The sequence below is a fragment of the Nannobrachium achirus genome (genome assembly GCF_963921795.1).
Source record: "Nannobrachium achirus genome assembly, chromosome: 20".
NCBI classification, from domain to species: Eukaryota; Metazoa; Chordata; class Actinopteri; order Myctophiformes; family Myctophidae; genus Nannobrachium; species Nannobrachium achirus.
The window spans coordinates 16,512,042-16,526,722 of NC_137827.1; the positions used below are offsets into that span (position 1 = coordinate 16,512,042).

At 49.2% G+C, this 14,681-nt stretch overlaps 1 protein-coding gene across 1 annotated transcript in view; it reads right to left on the reverse strand.

Moving 5' to 3' along the window:
• Positions 1-14,441: 14,441 nt before the first annotated feature.
• LOC308305961 (beta-1,3-galactosyl-O-glycosyl-glycoprotein beta-1,6-N-acetylglucosaminyltransferase-like) overlaps positions 14,442-14,681 on the reverse strand; it is a gene marked incomplete at both ends in the record, with an annotated part of 4,202 nt that continues 3,962 nt past the window's right edge. The window contains one exon of the mRNA XM_080750860.1: positions 14,442-14,681. This exon is cut by the window's right edge and continues 246 nt beyond it. Within this exon, the coding sequence (XP_080606986.1) occupies positions 14,442-14,681 (240 nt within the window).

Genomic DNA, 14,681 nt, shown 5'->3' on the forward strand with positions numbered 1-14,681 from the left:
TGCACAATTTCTCACTGCGGTCCCATTGACTTTAGTTGTTTCATTGTCTGACCACACCATATGAATCCATTGTCCAAAAACTAGGTTTCTCCAACAAAGGATTAAACACACATTTTGCTATTTTCAGGGAATTGAGGTATCAAATATTACTTCTAGCTGTCTTGTTCTCATCTGATGCAATCATGTACAGTACCATGTACAGTACCACAAATATCCTGCAACATATTAATGAGCAAGTCATCCCAACACAAGTAGGTACTCAACAAAGAAAATATTTATGTAGACGATATTTTTCATTGAAAAGAAATAAACAAAATGGGCCACGGACATAGACAAGTCTTGTGATCACATTGGCCCCACTAGCTTGTCTATCATGTGAATACCGGCCCCCCAAAACATCTGGCGCACTGCCAATAGCCACACACAATGAGGGCCTCTCCAATTCCTTTTCCCGGGCTGAATCAGGGGCCCAACACGTCCCTGTAGGTGTGACACTGCATTCCTTCAAATCCTCTTAATCATCTAATCAATCATCATGTACAGTACAGTATCTGTTTTGTCTGTCAGGTTTATTCCTCAATTGTTGCATTAGTACAGTACGCACACCTCACTTCACACCTACTGAAACCACAACCATAAAGATACCTGGCCAGAAAACTAGAACTGGTAGAAAGTGATCCCCTCCTGTCCTCAAGTAACACTGTACTCAGCCAGTGTTTGCATTGGGCATTCCATTATTCATTTAGCATGTATCTGTTTTGACTGTCAGGTTTAGCACACCTTACAACACACCTGCACCTGGAATCACAACAATGTCCAAACCAAAGCTTTTCTCATCAACATAGGACACTTGTTCACCTTAGGGATATTTCATCGTTCTGATGAGGAAGATGCATGCGTAGTTCATACCAACCGTACGGTAGTTCATCAAAATGTCATATTCTTGGAATATTAATACTGATGTAACATTTGTAATTATTGTGATAATAATGTAAAAACTAAAACGAATTAGCTAGAAGATTTGTATTATTGACGACAACATAAAAGTCAAGGCCAAGATATTGAACTTTAACATACAGTATGACACTGAACTTGAATTGCTTCACCTCATAAATCAACTCAGCACCCCAGAAAACATACTTTGATTGCATAATAAGATAAGATAAGAAAACTTTATTGTCCATCAAATTTTGCATAAAATGGAAATTTGTCTTTGGCACATAAGCAGTCAGTCGGGATACAACAATAAAACATACATAAAATACACAATGCATTAAAACTATATAAAATGCATCCCATGACATAGCAACATAGCAACAGTGCAGTCATCCTCCCAGTCCCACGCTTTGTTGCTTGTCTTATGTTTGTCTTTGTCTCTTTTATTTTCTTTTTCTTTTTTGGAGCAGACCCCATGAATGCCCCACCCTTTAATGAATACCCCAATATATCTGTTGCCATAGGACCCGTTTTGACCATCTGTTTGTCTTTATCCACTTATGCCCATATATGAAGATCTCTGCACACACAGTACCGGTTGCGGAAAACTCTGATGTCAGACATCAGCTCCGCATACGGGCATTCATTTTATTCCCATATATGGAGAACGCGCGTGCCGGTGGGACGAACGGTTCTCGAGATACGCGGATTACATACATACATACACACTCACAGAGATTTTTTGTTGACTCATGTGGCGTACGTGATGTCAGAGCCTTTTATGAAGTGATGTCACAATGAGTCAGCGCTTGCGCCGATTTCCTCCGGAACAGCCTGATGTCAACAATCAGCCTGCATAAGGAGATTCCGAACGTTTCGCGCCGGTTAGGGAAAACCGCGCGTCGGGTCGGGTCGAGGCCCGGCACTGCACTCCGTGCCGCGGCGGGGAACGCGTGAGCCAAATCTGAAGCCGGTGGGACGAACGGTTCTCGAGATATGCGGATTACAGACAGACACGCAGACACGCAGAGACTTCTCGCATTTATAGATACGCATTTATAGATAGATAATAACCAGTAAGACTCCCTAATCGGGAGATACAAATAGGCCAAAAATGAGTTGTACCAAAATCTTCCTGATGGTGGCGCTAGATGGGACAGCAACACTGGCTAAAAGATGATCTTCCATGCCAACTGATGTCATTGACTGTTATAAGTCTTCCTTCTCTGCTGCCCTATGATAGGATTTTCCCATTATTCCTACGTATGTCACAATTTGACATAGGACAGCCAGTAAAACAAAGAATGACTGCAGTATTCCATAAGTGTGATGTGGCCTTGCATGTTAACATGAACTCATGCATCTCACTGAGGCATTATATAGACTGACAGTGACAATTCGTACACAATGCTTGTTTATTTATTCATTAATTTATTCATGATCAGTGCTAAATAGCTCTATATTCCGTGATTCCGGAAATCATTGCCATAGCTTGTTTATTTCAGTATCTCAGGGTCTCCTAGCCTTTTTCTTAAACAGAAAACACATTTTCAAGTCGGAAAACCAATTTTATCCAGTCAGGGGAGAAAACTCATACAGGATACAGGATAATGGAATATAACACCATAATACAAATCTTTCACCATCTCAACTTGGAATATACAAGGTCAACTACCTTTGGTACCAAGATCAGAAAGTCAGACTTCATTAAAGAAATTGCAAACACAGATATCATTGTCCTACAAGAGACACGGCTCAAGAGTCCAGAGATTGTGGTATACCATCCACAAAGCTAACAGGGGTCAAGCGGGGAAGAGACTCAGGAAAGCATGCCAATATGGTTCAAAACAAAACTAACACACACCATCAGCAAATCAAAACCGGATCCTTTTTCATTCATCTAAGGTTTTTGTTAAAAAAAAACCTTACGTCAACTGTGAAAAATGTCTCCCTGTGTCTTTTATTAGGTGAGATGAATTTAGGATGATTAAGAACATGTTGGTTGATGTCTTCTTCTCAGTGATTGCTTCTCTGTTTGTTTCTTCAGAAAGAGCCACTTCTACAAAAGTTGTTATCTTTGATGCACACCGTGTTATTTTGTAGACAGTAATTACCTCTTAGCCAGCCAAATCGCCAAAAATCGCCATTTTGGGGGGGGGGGGCTGAGGCAGCCAGATCGCCAAACGACATTTTTTTTTGACATTTTTAGAGCATTTTTAGAGCTATAAATGACCATTCTAGCTTCATATAAGCTTCAGCAATGATATTCCGATGGAAATGACGTCATCGCCGGAAACCGGAAATCGAGCGTGTCTCCCATGTACACAAGCATATTTTTTTACATTGGAAGCCATTACAGCAACTCCGCTCTATCTCACGTTCAAAACGTCGGATTTTGATCCGGTTTGAAGTATCTGTGCGTCTATTGGGCATCTAAGGCACATAGTCGATAATTTTTTAAGACAATCAGGCGCGCGTATGGCGTGCACGGGTCCCGCGCCGTTCCATGCTAACGCTAATGCTATGTGGATGGACTGGTTGCTAATTTGAGGCCTTCTAGCAATCGCCAGAGACCTTAATCGTTGGCGACATCTAGTGTACACTATATAGACTACAGCCTACCAAAATGTCATGCATTTGAGGGAGATATACTGTGACTCTGAAAAATTAATAATATTCCTGGCAGTAGGCCTATAGGCGCAAAAGCATATTGTAAATGGCTGTGTATGTGTTGGGAAAGTTCACCCAAAATATATATATTTTTTCTATTTAATCAATCTTTATTTCAGACTCGGGTCCATATCACAAACATAAAAATAATAATAAAAAAAGTACAAAAGTCAGATAAAAGAGAATATATAAATATCTGCTCACATCAGTCTGTAAAGGCTGTTACGCCAATGTCTCCCGAGCATGGACGAGAACCGATTGGAACACTTCACAGGGTTAGTTAAGATCACAATGATACTGTTTTATGGTCTGGAGGGCAGATCCTGGTTTGTTGTCATTTGCAGATTTCTGCCTCCGTTCCCATTGACAAGCATTGGCAGAATCCCCTATAGGCACAAATTATTAAGATAAACTTTTATTTGTGTTTGCTTATTGTGACGTTGCCCGAGCGGGCCACGCTCCAAGAACAGTCAGAGATGTCATTTTGGGGGTTTTATTTCGCCCACTCCTCCATATCCATCACCAATAGTTACAGTGCGTTGGCCAATACAAAAATAACTAGAAGCAGTGCTCTTCCGAGCACAGGTCTCCACCAGGCCGTGCGTCCTGGTGGTGCTACTGTATTATAGGCCAATGTAAAAAGGGTGGCATGTGTTCTTCACCTTAGATCTTTCATGGCAATCGGACACTGCATGCATGATTTGAAGTATTGTTCCAAAAATATGTTTTGCTAAAGTCTACCTGCTGGTGGCGCTATAACAAGCCAATGTGAAAAAGGTAGCATTTGTTCCTTGACCTAGTGGGAATATGTGTGGCAAATTTCACGGTAATCGCAAGCATGGTTGATGATTTGAGGCATTTTGTTCAAAAACGGAGCAATCCTGCTAACTTTGGAAGCTAATATTAGCCAATCAGGATGGAATATGAAATATCAGACGGATCGTACTTGATCACATGACTATAGAGATACTGTGTACCGATTTGTGTGATTTTTGGATAAAATCTCAAGGAGTAATATCCAAAAATGCATTTTACATAAGTCGGCCCAAAGGTGGCGCTATAAAAGGCTGATGTGAAAAAGGCAGGGCAAAGGTTTATCCTTAGCCTCTAGTTCACTAGCAAAGACCACACCATCAAACAGATAACCAGTTGAGTTGTATTTATTGAATGGATACGGTGTGTAAGGATGAAGACTGATTGAGGGATGTACTGAGGATGGTGTGGTGTAGGTGAGTTGTGTGGTGTAGATGGGTTGAAGAGGCATGGGTGCTTGTTGATCTGAGTGCTAGCAGGTAGCAGTTAGTGGTTCCAGGGGGCGATGAACCCTGGGTGTTTGGCTTTGGGGTCCTCGGATCTGGAGTGGCGCCGTGGTCCATGGACCTGGAGTGGCACCGAGGTCCATGGATCTGGAGTGGTGCCGATTTCCGCTTTAAGGCCCCCCCTGGAACCTGAAGGAAAGGATGAGGAAATGTTAGTGGAGCGCATGAGAAAAGTGTGGAGATTGGGGTGGTGGAGGGATGCGAGAACGGATCGGAGGGTAGTAGGTGGAGGTGGTCGTGTATAAATACAACTCTTGGTTGGTTTGAGGGAGGAGATAGGGGAGGAGTTGTAATCAGTGGGATCACAAGCAGGTGAGCTTGGGAGGAGTGGAAGTCAGCCAGATTGAAGGCAATAACATAGTGGGGAGATAGTTCTCCGGTGTGGTCTATATGCTCCTGAACTTTTGTTGTTCCAACAGCATTTCACTAGCAAAGACCACACCATCAAACAGATAACCAGTTGAGTTGTATTTATTGAATGGATACGGTGTGTAAGGATGAAGACTGATTGAGGGATGTACTGAGGATGGTGTGGTGTAGGTGAGTTGTGTGGTGTAGATGGGTTGAAGAGGCATGGGTGCTTGTTGATCTGAGTGCTAGCAGGTAGCAGTTAGTGGTTCCAGGGGGCGATGAACCCTGGGTGTTTGGCTTTGGGGTCCTCGGATCTGGAGTGGCGCCGTGGTCCATGGACCTGGAGTGGCACCGAGGTCCATGGATCTGGAGTGGTGCCGATTTCCGCTTTAAGGCCCCAAAAGTGGTGCTTGCTTTGTCACGAACACATGGCATGGGCAGGGTTGGACCACTGGAACGGATGTGGTCCTGGTGACTTTGCTGATGGGTGACGTCATCACGCTGAACAGGTTTGTGTGTGATGTCCCCGTGGAGAGCAGGCGGGTAGGTGGTGTCCCCGTGGAGAGCAGGCGGGTAGGTGGTGTCCCCGTGGAGAGCAGGCGGGTAGGTGGTGTCCCCGTGGAGAGCAGGCGGGTAGGTGGTGTCCCAGTGGAGAGCAGGCAGGCAGGTGGTGTCCCAGTGGCGAGCTGGCACGTAGGTGGAGTCGTCGTGGCGAGCTGGCACGTAGGTGGAGTCGTCGTGGCGAACTGTCACGCAGGTGGAGTCGTCGTGGCGAACAGGCACGTAGGTGGAGTCGTCGTGGCGAACTGTCACGCAGGTGGAGTCGTCGTGGCGAACTGTCACGTAGGTGGAGTCGTCGTGGCGAACAGGCACGTGGGTGGAGTCGTCGTGGCGAACGGGCACGTAGGTGGAGTCGTCGTGGTGAACAGGCACGTAGGTGGAGTCGTCGTGGCGAACAGGCACGTAGGTGGAGTCGTCGTGGCGAGCTGGCACGTGGGTGGAGTCGTCGTGGCGAACAGGCACGTGGGTGGAGTCGTCGTGGCGAACAGGCACGTAGGTGGAGTCGTCGTGGCGAACTGCCACGCAGGTGGAGTCGTCGTGGCGAACAGGCACGTAGGTGGAGTCGTCGTGGCGAACTGTCACGCAGGTGGAGTCGTCGTGGCGAACAGGCACCTAGGTGGAGTCGTCGTGGCGAACTGTCACGCAGGTGGAGTCGTCGTGGCGAACAGGCACGTGGGTGGAGTCGTCGTGGCGAACAGGCACGTGGGTGGAGTTCTGTACTGGGGTTGCTTGTATGGGCAAGAACTCCAAATCTTCATCTCTCTCTTGGTTGTACGGGTGTATGAGGAAGTAGCGGCTGGACGGTACAGGGGCCCAAAAGAAGCCGCGACGAGATCTGGTGGATCTCGGATGGCACGGGTGCGACGGACCAGGTGTTGGAATGAATACTGGAGTGAATACTGGAGTGAATGCTGGAGTGAATGCTGGAGTGAATGCTGGAGTGAATGCTGGAGTTAACCGGCGTGGGTTGACGGGGGGAATGTAGGTTAGAAATGGGGGCGGTTGACGGGGACGGGCGGTTAGCGGGGACGGAACTGCGTGAGCAGGTGGTGGGGGTGGGGGAGGAGTGCGATGGTCCCTGTGCCGAGCTTGGCGGCGGGCGGGGGAAGGAGACGAGGGGTTGGGGGGCTAGTGCCGACGAGGCGACTTGGAGGGTGATGGAGACTGAGGGGGTGGGCAGCGACGTAACGGTCGCTGGGGGGGGACCTGCTAGAGCAGGTGGTCGAGGATGAGAAGGGGGCGAGCGCCGACGAGGCGACTTGGAGGATGATGGAGACTGGGGGGGGGGGGGGGGCGGGCAGCGGTGTGCCGGTGGCTGGAGGGGACCTGCTGGAGCAGGTGGTGGGGAAGGAGGAGGGACGTGGTGGTCCCTGTGCTGCGCTTGGCGCCGGGGAGATACTGCACAAGCAGGGTAAAGGGGAGGGGGAAATGTTGTGGTCCCGGCGACGTGTGCGTCGCTGGGACGAAGCTGCCTGAGCAGTCGGGGGAGGGGCGTCACGGACCCTGCGCCGTGCTTGGCGCTGAGGCGAAGGGGATGAGGATGAGGAGCAGGGAGACATTCGCCTACGTGGCGACCTGAGGGGAGATGAGACGGGAGGGTGGCAGCGAGCTGGTTGCTGAGGGTGTGCGGGGTTGGGCGGGGTGTTCTTGCCACACCTGCCAGCGTGCTGGTGAGGGAGGAGGGGGGAGGAGGCACGCTGTGCCGGTTAGAGGAGGCACGCTGTGCCGGTTGGAGGAGGCACGCTGTGCCGGTTGGGGGAGGCACGCTGTGCCGGTCGGAGGGAGGAGGAGGCACGCTGTGCTGGTCGGAGGGAGGACTGGTCGGAGGGAGGAGGAGGCACGCTGTGCCGGTTGGAGGAGGGCACGCTGTGCCGGTTGGAGGAGGCGCGCTGTGCCGGTTGGAGGAGGCACGCTGTGCCGGTCAGAGGGAGGAGGAGGCCCGGTCAGAGGGAGGAGGAGGCACGCTGTGCCGGTCAGAGGGAGGAGGAGGCACGCTGTGCTGGTCGGAGGGAGGACTGGTCGGAGGGAGGAGGAGGGCACGCTGTGCCGGTTGGAGGAGGGCACGCTGTGCCGGTTGGAGGAGGCACGCTGTGCCGGTTGGAGGAGGCACGCTGTGCCGGTCAGAGGAGGACTGGTCGGAGGGAGGAGGAGGCATGCTGTGCCGGTTGGAGGAGGGCACGCTGTGCCGGTTGGAGGAGGGCACGCTGTGCCGGTTGGAGGAGGCACGCTGTGCCGGTTGGAGGAGGCACGCTGTGCCGGTCAGAGGAGGACTGGTCGGAGGGAGGAGGAGGCACGCTGTGCCGGTTGGAGGAGGCACGCTGTGCCGGTTGGAGGAGGGCACGCTGTGCCGGTTGGAGGAGGCACGCTGTGCCGGTCGGAGGGAGGAGGAGGCACGCTGTGCCGGTCAGAGGGAGGAGGAGGCACGCTGTGCTGGTCGGAGGGAGGACTGGTCGGAGGGAGGAGGAGGCACGCTGTGCCGGTTGGAGGAGGCACGCTGTGCCGGTTGGGGGAGGCACGCTGTGCCGGTCGGAGGGAGGAGGAGGCACTTCATACCTGGAAATTGTATGACAAAACAAACAAGGGAACAGTTGTGAATGTGGTTAGCACTGGAAGCCGAGTAGCTGTCACTGGCTGTATCGCTGCTGGACTGAAGGCAGCTGTGGGTGGGAGGGGATGTTGTAATGGTTTAGCACTGGAAGCCAGGTAGGCAGTTGCAGGCTATGGCTGCTAGGCTTAAAGGCAGCCGTGATAGTAAAGGCTAGGAGGGGATGTTGTAGTGGTATAGCAGTTGCATTTATTGAACGTTGTGGCAGAGAAAACGTTGTGGCATGGAATGCATTGGGAGAGGGGGCAGTGCCTTGGTGACTGAAGGCTGTGCCTTAGGAGGCGGATGGATAGTGAAGTGAATAATGGAATGAGGACTGAAGTGGGAGTAGGGGTGAATACTGGAGTGAATGAATACTGGAGTGAATTATGGAATGGATGCGGGAGTGAATACTGGAGTGAATGGTAAGTGACTGGCTTGGTTAGCAGGGGGAGAAAATGTTAGTGATGGGGGAGTTTAACGGGGACGACGGGGACGGACGTTGGGTGGGAGGTGTAGTAGGATGGAGGCCGTACGGGGATGGAGATGGATGACAGGTGGGGTGGCAGGTAAGGGTGGGGACGGCGGGAGCCACGACGGCGGCGTCGGTGTGGCGTGGGAGGGCGTGACGTGGGAGGAGGGTAAGGGAACCGGAGGGACATTAGTGCCGGTATATGGTGGGGAGTAGGGGGGCGGCAGTGGATGGAGCGGGGGGGGGGGGGGGGAGGGGGAGTGGGGTGCCTGGCGCACGGGCCCTGGAGGGTCTGGGAGGGCGGTGCTGCACAGAGCGGGGAGGAGGGGGGGGAGGCAGGGTGCTCGGGGCATGAGCCCTGGGTTGTGTGGCTCTGGCCCTCGATTGGCTGGGCCTGGACCGAGACCCCAAAAGAGCCGTGATTAACGGATGAATGAATACTGGAATGAATGAATACTGGAGTGAATTATGGAATGGATACGGGAGTGAATACTGGAGTGAATGGTAAGTGACTAGTTATAATGGTTTAGCACTCGAAGCCAAGTAGACAGTCGCTGGCTATGGTTACTGGGCTGAAGCAGACGTGGAGGAATGGCTAGAGGGGGATGTTGTAATGGTTAGCACTGGAAGCCAGGCGGGCAATCGCTGGCTGTGGCTAGAGGCCTAGACCAGCTATGGATGCAATGTTGGTAGATGTAGTTTGGAATAAATGCTGAGCTTGCCTTAAATGGTGCAATGGTTACTGTGGAATTCTGCCTGGACATACGAGGATAGGGACAGAATGTAATGCGACGATGTGATGTCGCGACAATGTGTTGGGATGGATGGATGGATGTGGATGGATGGATGTGGATCGCCGGCGCGATCTCTAGATGTGAGCGGCCCGAAGGGCCGCGAACCTCTAATAGCATACGAGGGCATACGAGGGACGCAGGCAGAATGTGATGTCACAATGAGATGTCACAACAATGTGTTGTCATGGGTCAGCTATAGACATGCGGCGTAGCATTCAATGGGCATACGAGGGACATTAGCAGAATAATTCCACAATGGTGTAATGTCGCAACAATGTGATGTCATGGGTCAGCTCTAGACATGCGGTATAGCATACAAGGGCATGCAAGGGACACAGGCAGAATATGGTGTCACAATGAGATGTCACGACAATGGATGTCATGACGGGTTATCAGCTATAGACATTGAGGCATTACTCACTCAGACATGCATGTGGACAAGGTGTGACAGTTTTCATAGTTAACTGTGACCTACGTTTGCAAGACAATTAACACGTGGAGGTGGCAGAGCCATGCATAAAAATGGATGCATGAAGGTTAGGTGGTGGAGAATGTGGGGAGGTGAGGGTTGCTTTGCAAATGGATGATGTTCCATGCCTTGAGGTAAAACGTCACGTTTTAATCAATAGAGCAATGGGACGCTGATGGGAGCATAGTGTGGGAAGTGGTTAATAACCCGAAGGGATGGGTGGATGTACGGATGATTAGGTAGGCTGTTTAGGATCATACGGTGTTAGCTTTTAAGCACCGTTTAGATGTAGAACAAGATGGTGGGCTGGTGAGGACGATGGGGGAGGAGTGGTGACTATGGACAGATAGATGAATGGATGAATATGGTTCAGCCGCTTTGTTGGATTACAGTGAATGTAGGGCTGCAAGGAAATGATCTAGCTCTGGTAGAAATGATCATTGTAAAGTACCATTGCTCTAGCCTGTATTGTTGTTGGGACTGATAGTATTCGGTGAATCAATGTAGAATGGTGGAGGTTGACGAATGGGTAGGTGAGGATATGCTGTGGGTATGGGAGTCGGGTGTGTGGAAAGATACTTAGCTTTGAGTGTTGGACAGGAAAGCGTGGGCACGGCTGAGCAACTCTGGATCTGGGAGTGACGGAGTTGTAGCGGAGTCCCGTGGGGCGAGCCGGCTTAAATGGCGGCGTGGGAGAAGTAGGCTACTTCGCTAGCCGCGGGGGTGACTTGAACGCCGTGGCGGTCGGGACGGGACTGACTGGTTGTGTGAGGATAGGACTGGGGTGGTGTTGTGATGTGCCGAGCCGGGACTGCCGCGAGACGGCGTGTGAACCGGGCCGCTGGCGAAACGTGTTAAGTTAGTGGCCACGGAATGAAAAGTTTCGTATGAAACACCTGTTTGTTAAGATTCGGAGTTGGTGTTTGATCTCGCTTGCTGGTGCTGGATAGAAGTGATGGCATCGTTGGAGTACGAGCTGGCATCTGTTGTGGGTTGTAGGAGGAGGAATTGTAGGACTACGTTTGTAGTTAATATTATTTAATCGGTTCGGTTGACCCAGGGACGCGTGGTGAGCCTGAGCTTGTGTGTGGCCTGAGCTTGTGTGTGTCCATGCGAGAACGGATCGGAGGGTAGTAGGTGGAGGTGGTCGTGTATAAATACAACTCTTGGTTGGTTTGAGGGAGGAGATAGGGGAGGAGTTGTAATCAGTGGGATCACAAGCAGGTGAGCTTGGGAGGAGTGGAAGTCAGCCAGATTGAAGGCAATAACATAGTGGGGAGATAGTTCTCCGGTGTGGTCTATATGCTCCTGAACTTTTGTTGTTCCAACAGCATGCAGTGCGCTTACAAAGTTTGAAACTGATCGGTGGAGTTATAGGTAAAACCACAAATCGGCCTGTTATAGCACCACCATGAGGCTGATTTAAAAAAAAATAAGTGGCATTTCTTCCTCGGCCTAGTGGGAATGTGTGTGTGCGATTTCATGATAATTGCACTTTGCGTTTGTGATTTGAGGCATTTTGTTCAAAACGGCTCAATCCTACAAACTTTGGAAGCCAATTTTAGCCAATCAGGATGGAATATGCAAATTCGGATAGATCCGTGTCGATCACATGACTGTCGAGATACTGCCTACCGATTTGTAGGATTTTTGGACAAAATCTGTAAGACCCAGTAAACACTAGCCGTCATTTAGCCCAATGGTTATGTTTAGCCCTCATTTGAACCGTCTATCGTCAGTCTGTCTATAGACCGATTGTAGCTGATTACATTTAATCCATTATTCCATACTTGTTGATTAAAAAAACAGCTTTAATATCCACACCTGGTTTTCAAATATTGGACTAAAGTAATTTTAAGAGCCAATTTCACTATATAGTCTAGTTGAGTTGTAGCCGTCATCTGAACGCTTCCATTTAACGATATATCACCGTTTTGGACAAACGTGTGTTAGACCATCTTTTTTTTTAAATACATTTTTATCAAGTTGTTCATTATCGGATGCTAACAGTAAAGTTTGAAATGATTAGATCTCCCGGTTCTACCTTGTAGTTGTAGTTGGATCCACATGAGCAGTTTCCTGGCTAATTAGCGTCTGTCAGACGTCTATTAGTCCTTTTAAAAGGGGTATTAAATAACGCCGTACTAAATGCCTAGGCGCTCGACAGTCGACTAAACTTAAAAAATAAACTCAGATAATGACCCACAAGTTCTCTATAGCAGACCATTGGGTTACATAATTCATTCTGACACCAACAGACACAAACACACAAGACCGGCCACATTCCCACCCCCACCATACGATAATGATTAAATAAAATCGTTTTATAGCTATCCATCAATATAAAGTTAGTTTGTGTTGTCAAACAAAATGCACCGACCCAAAACGAACAGCGGGAGGCGATATCAACTACTAATAGCTGCTGGAACACCTACTGAATCACAAGCTGCCGTGGCCGAGCGGTAGCGTGCAGGTTTCAAGGACAGGGGATCCCGAGTTCGAACCCCGTCGACTCCCAGTGTCAAGTAATAACAGTGCAAGAAATCATCACAAATTCGATCAGCTGCGGTGGTTCAGGTAGGATACGGCTCTCAGAACCAAGGAATAGTGATTTTAAACCCTGCTGGCTGCCATCATTTTCACTACATTTTCACTACTTTCGGCGGCCGCTAGGGGCCGCTAAAGGCGTTCAAATGACGGTGATGTATAGCCGTTGAAAAAACTTTAAAATTTAAACTCGTCACAGACCGGATCTAGCTAGACGTCCGGTTACGGCGAAGACGTCATTTGAACGTGTTTTAACCCCCAAATTGCTTAGTGGGGAGTAGTGCACAGAAATGTGTTTTGCGAACATCGGCCACTAGGTGGCGCTAGAAAAGGCCCATTTGAAAAATTTAGGGCAGAGGTTCTAGATTGGCATCCAGGGAATGTGTGTGCTCACTTTGGCAGCGACCGGGCCAACGGCGACTGAGATTAGGTGCTCACAAACTGCGAGGACGCACGGACGCACGCACGCACGGACGGACACACGGACGGACGGAGGGGAAAACATACTCTCCCCCATGCCTTCGGCTGGTGGAGACAATAACAGATGAAACTGAAAATTACGATAATGAAAAATAAACGCTTAAGGCTGACACCAACATAACCAACATAGGATGAGAGTTCTCTTCAGGCTATACCTTGATCGCTGCAAGGCCCCCCAACTCTCCCTCAAGTATAAGCCGCTTTCCAATCCGAGGGGTTCGCACTTTGAAGTGCGCATTTGAAGGGCTATGACGTCACTGGGCCGCGCCAATTAGCAATCTACAAGCTCACAAAACGTTGCGTTGCGACGCATTGTGAGCTTGTAGATCTGTTCTGTGACCAGTGACGTCATAGCCCTTGAAATGCGCACTTCAAAGTGTGAATCCCTCGGATTGGAAAGCAGCTTATGTTACTTGTGTACATTTCTACAATGTGTTACCATAAGCACTTGGGTGAACTTCATGACAGTTAAATAACATACATGCACACATAGATCATAGTGAACACCCCTCTCCTCCACAGCACTTGGCACGTTCCCAATCAAGGGGATTGCCACCAGCAGTGCAGAGTGCAGGAGAGACAACTAGCAAACGATCAGTGAATACACAGTTTAACACACCCAGAAGTTTAAAACCATTAGTCCTTGCATGATATAGTCAGTTTTATGTGTGTAGGGCACGTGACACTTATACCAAATAAAAAATGTAAATAAGGGTGCGGTCACACCAAACTGTAATTATGCCGCATAATTAACGTTTGATGTGACCGCACCCTTATTTACATTTTTTATTTGGTATAAGCAAACACAAATAAAAGTTCATCTTTATAGTTAGTCAGTCTATTTTGCATGGATATTAACACAGTTGTAACTTTTTTCCCTCTCCAATTTAGTCTCCAATTACAACTGCTGTTGCCACTGAGGAGCGCCCACCTGGAGGACGTAGACTGTCGTAGAGCCTTTGTCCTACGCCTCCCGTCCAACACTTCTTGCTGACAGCTTCCCTCCCCTGAATACTGGCCAATAATGTTCATATAGACGTCAATGAAGCCAGATGCACAGTTGTGGATTTGAACCCACTACCTCCATGGTGGTGGGCAGTAACTTTACCACTGTGCCACTGTGAGTGCGTGAAATGGGTTTACCTTGAGATTTGTATGTGATTTTATGTGAAAACATTTGAAAACATCTAAAAAAATAAACGATTTTTTCCCCGCATATAGCCTAATGTTCAAAATAGTGATGCAAGGTTGAAAGCAGTTAATGTTTTTCTGCCAGTGCTTTGCTTCTGAGGTACTTTTCCAAACATCGGATAGCGATGACATCTGTGTCCACATCAAATTTATTGGCAAAAAGGTGGTGTTGCTCCAGCATCCACTGCAGATCCCCTGCACCATACACGCATATTCCCCTAACATGTGTGCCATGACACGCTGGGTAGACAGCATCTAGTTGAGTCCGTGGTCCCTCATGCCCTCCCCACTTCACTAGCCGTGCGAT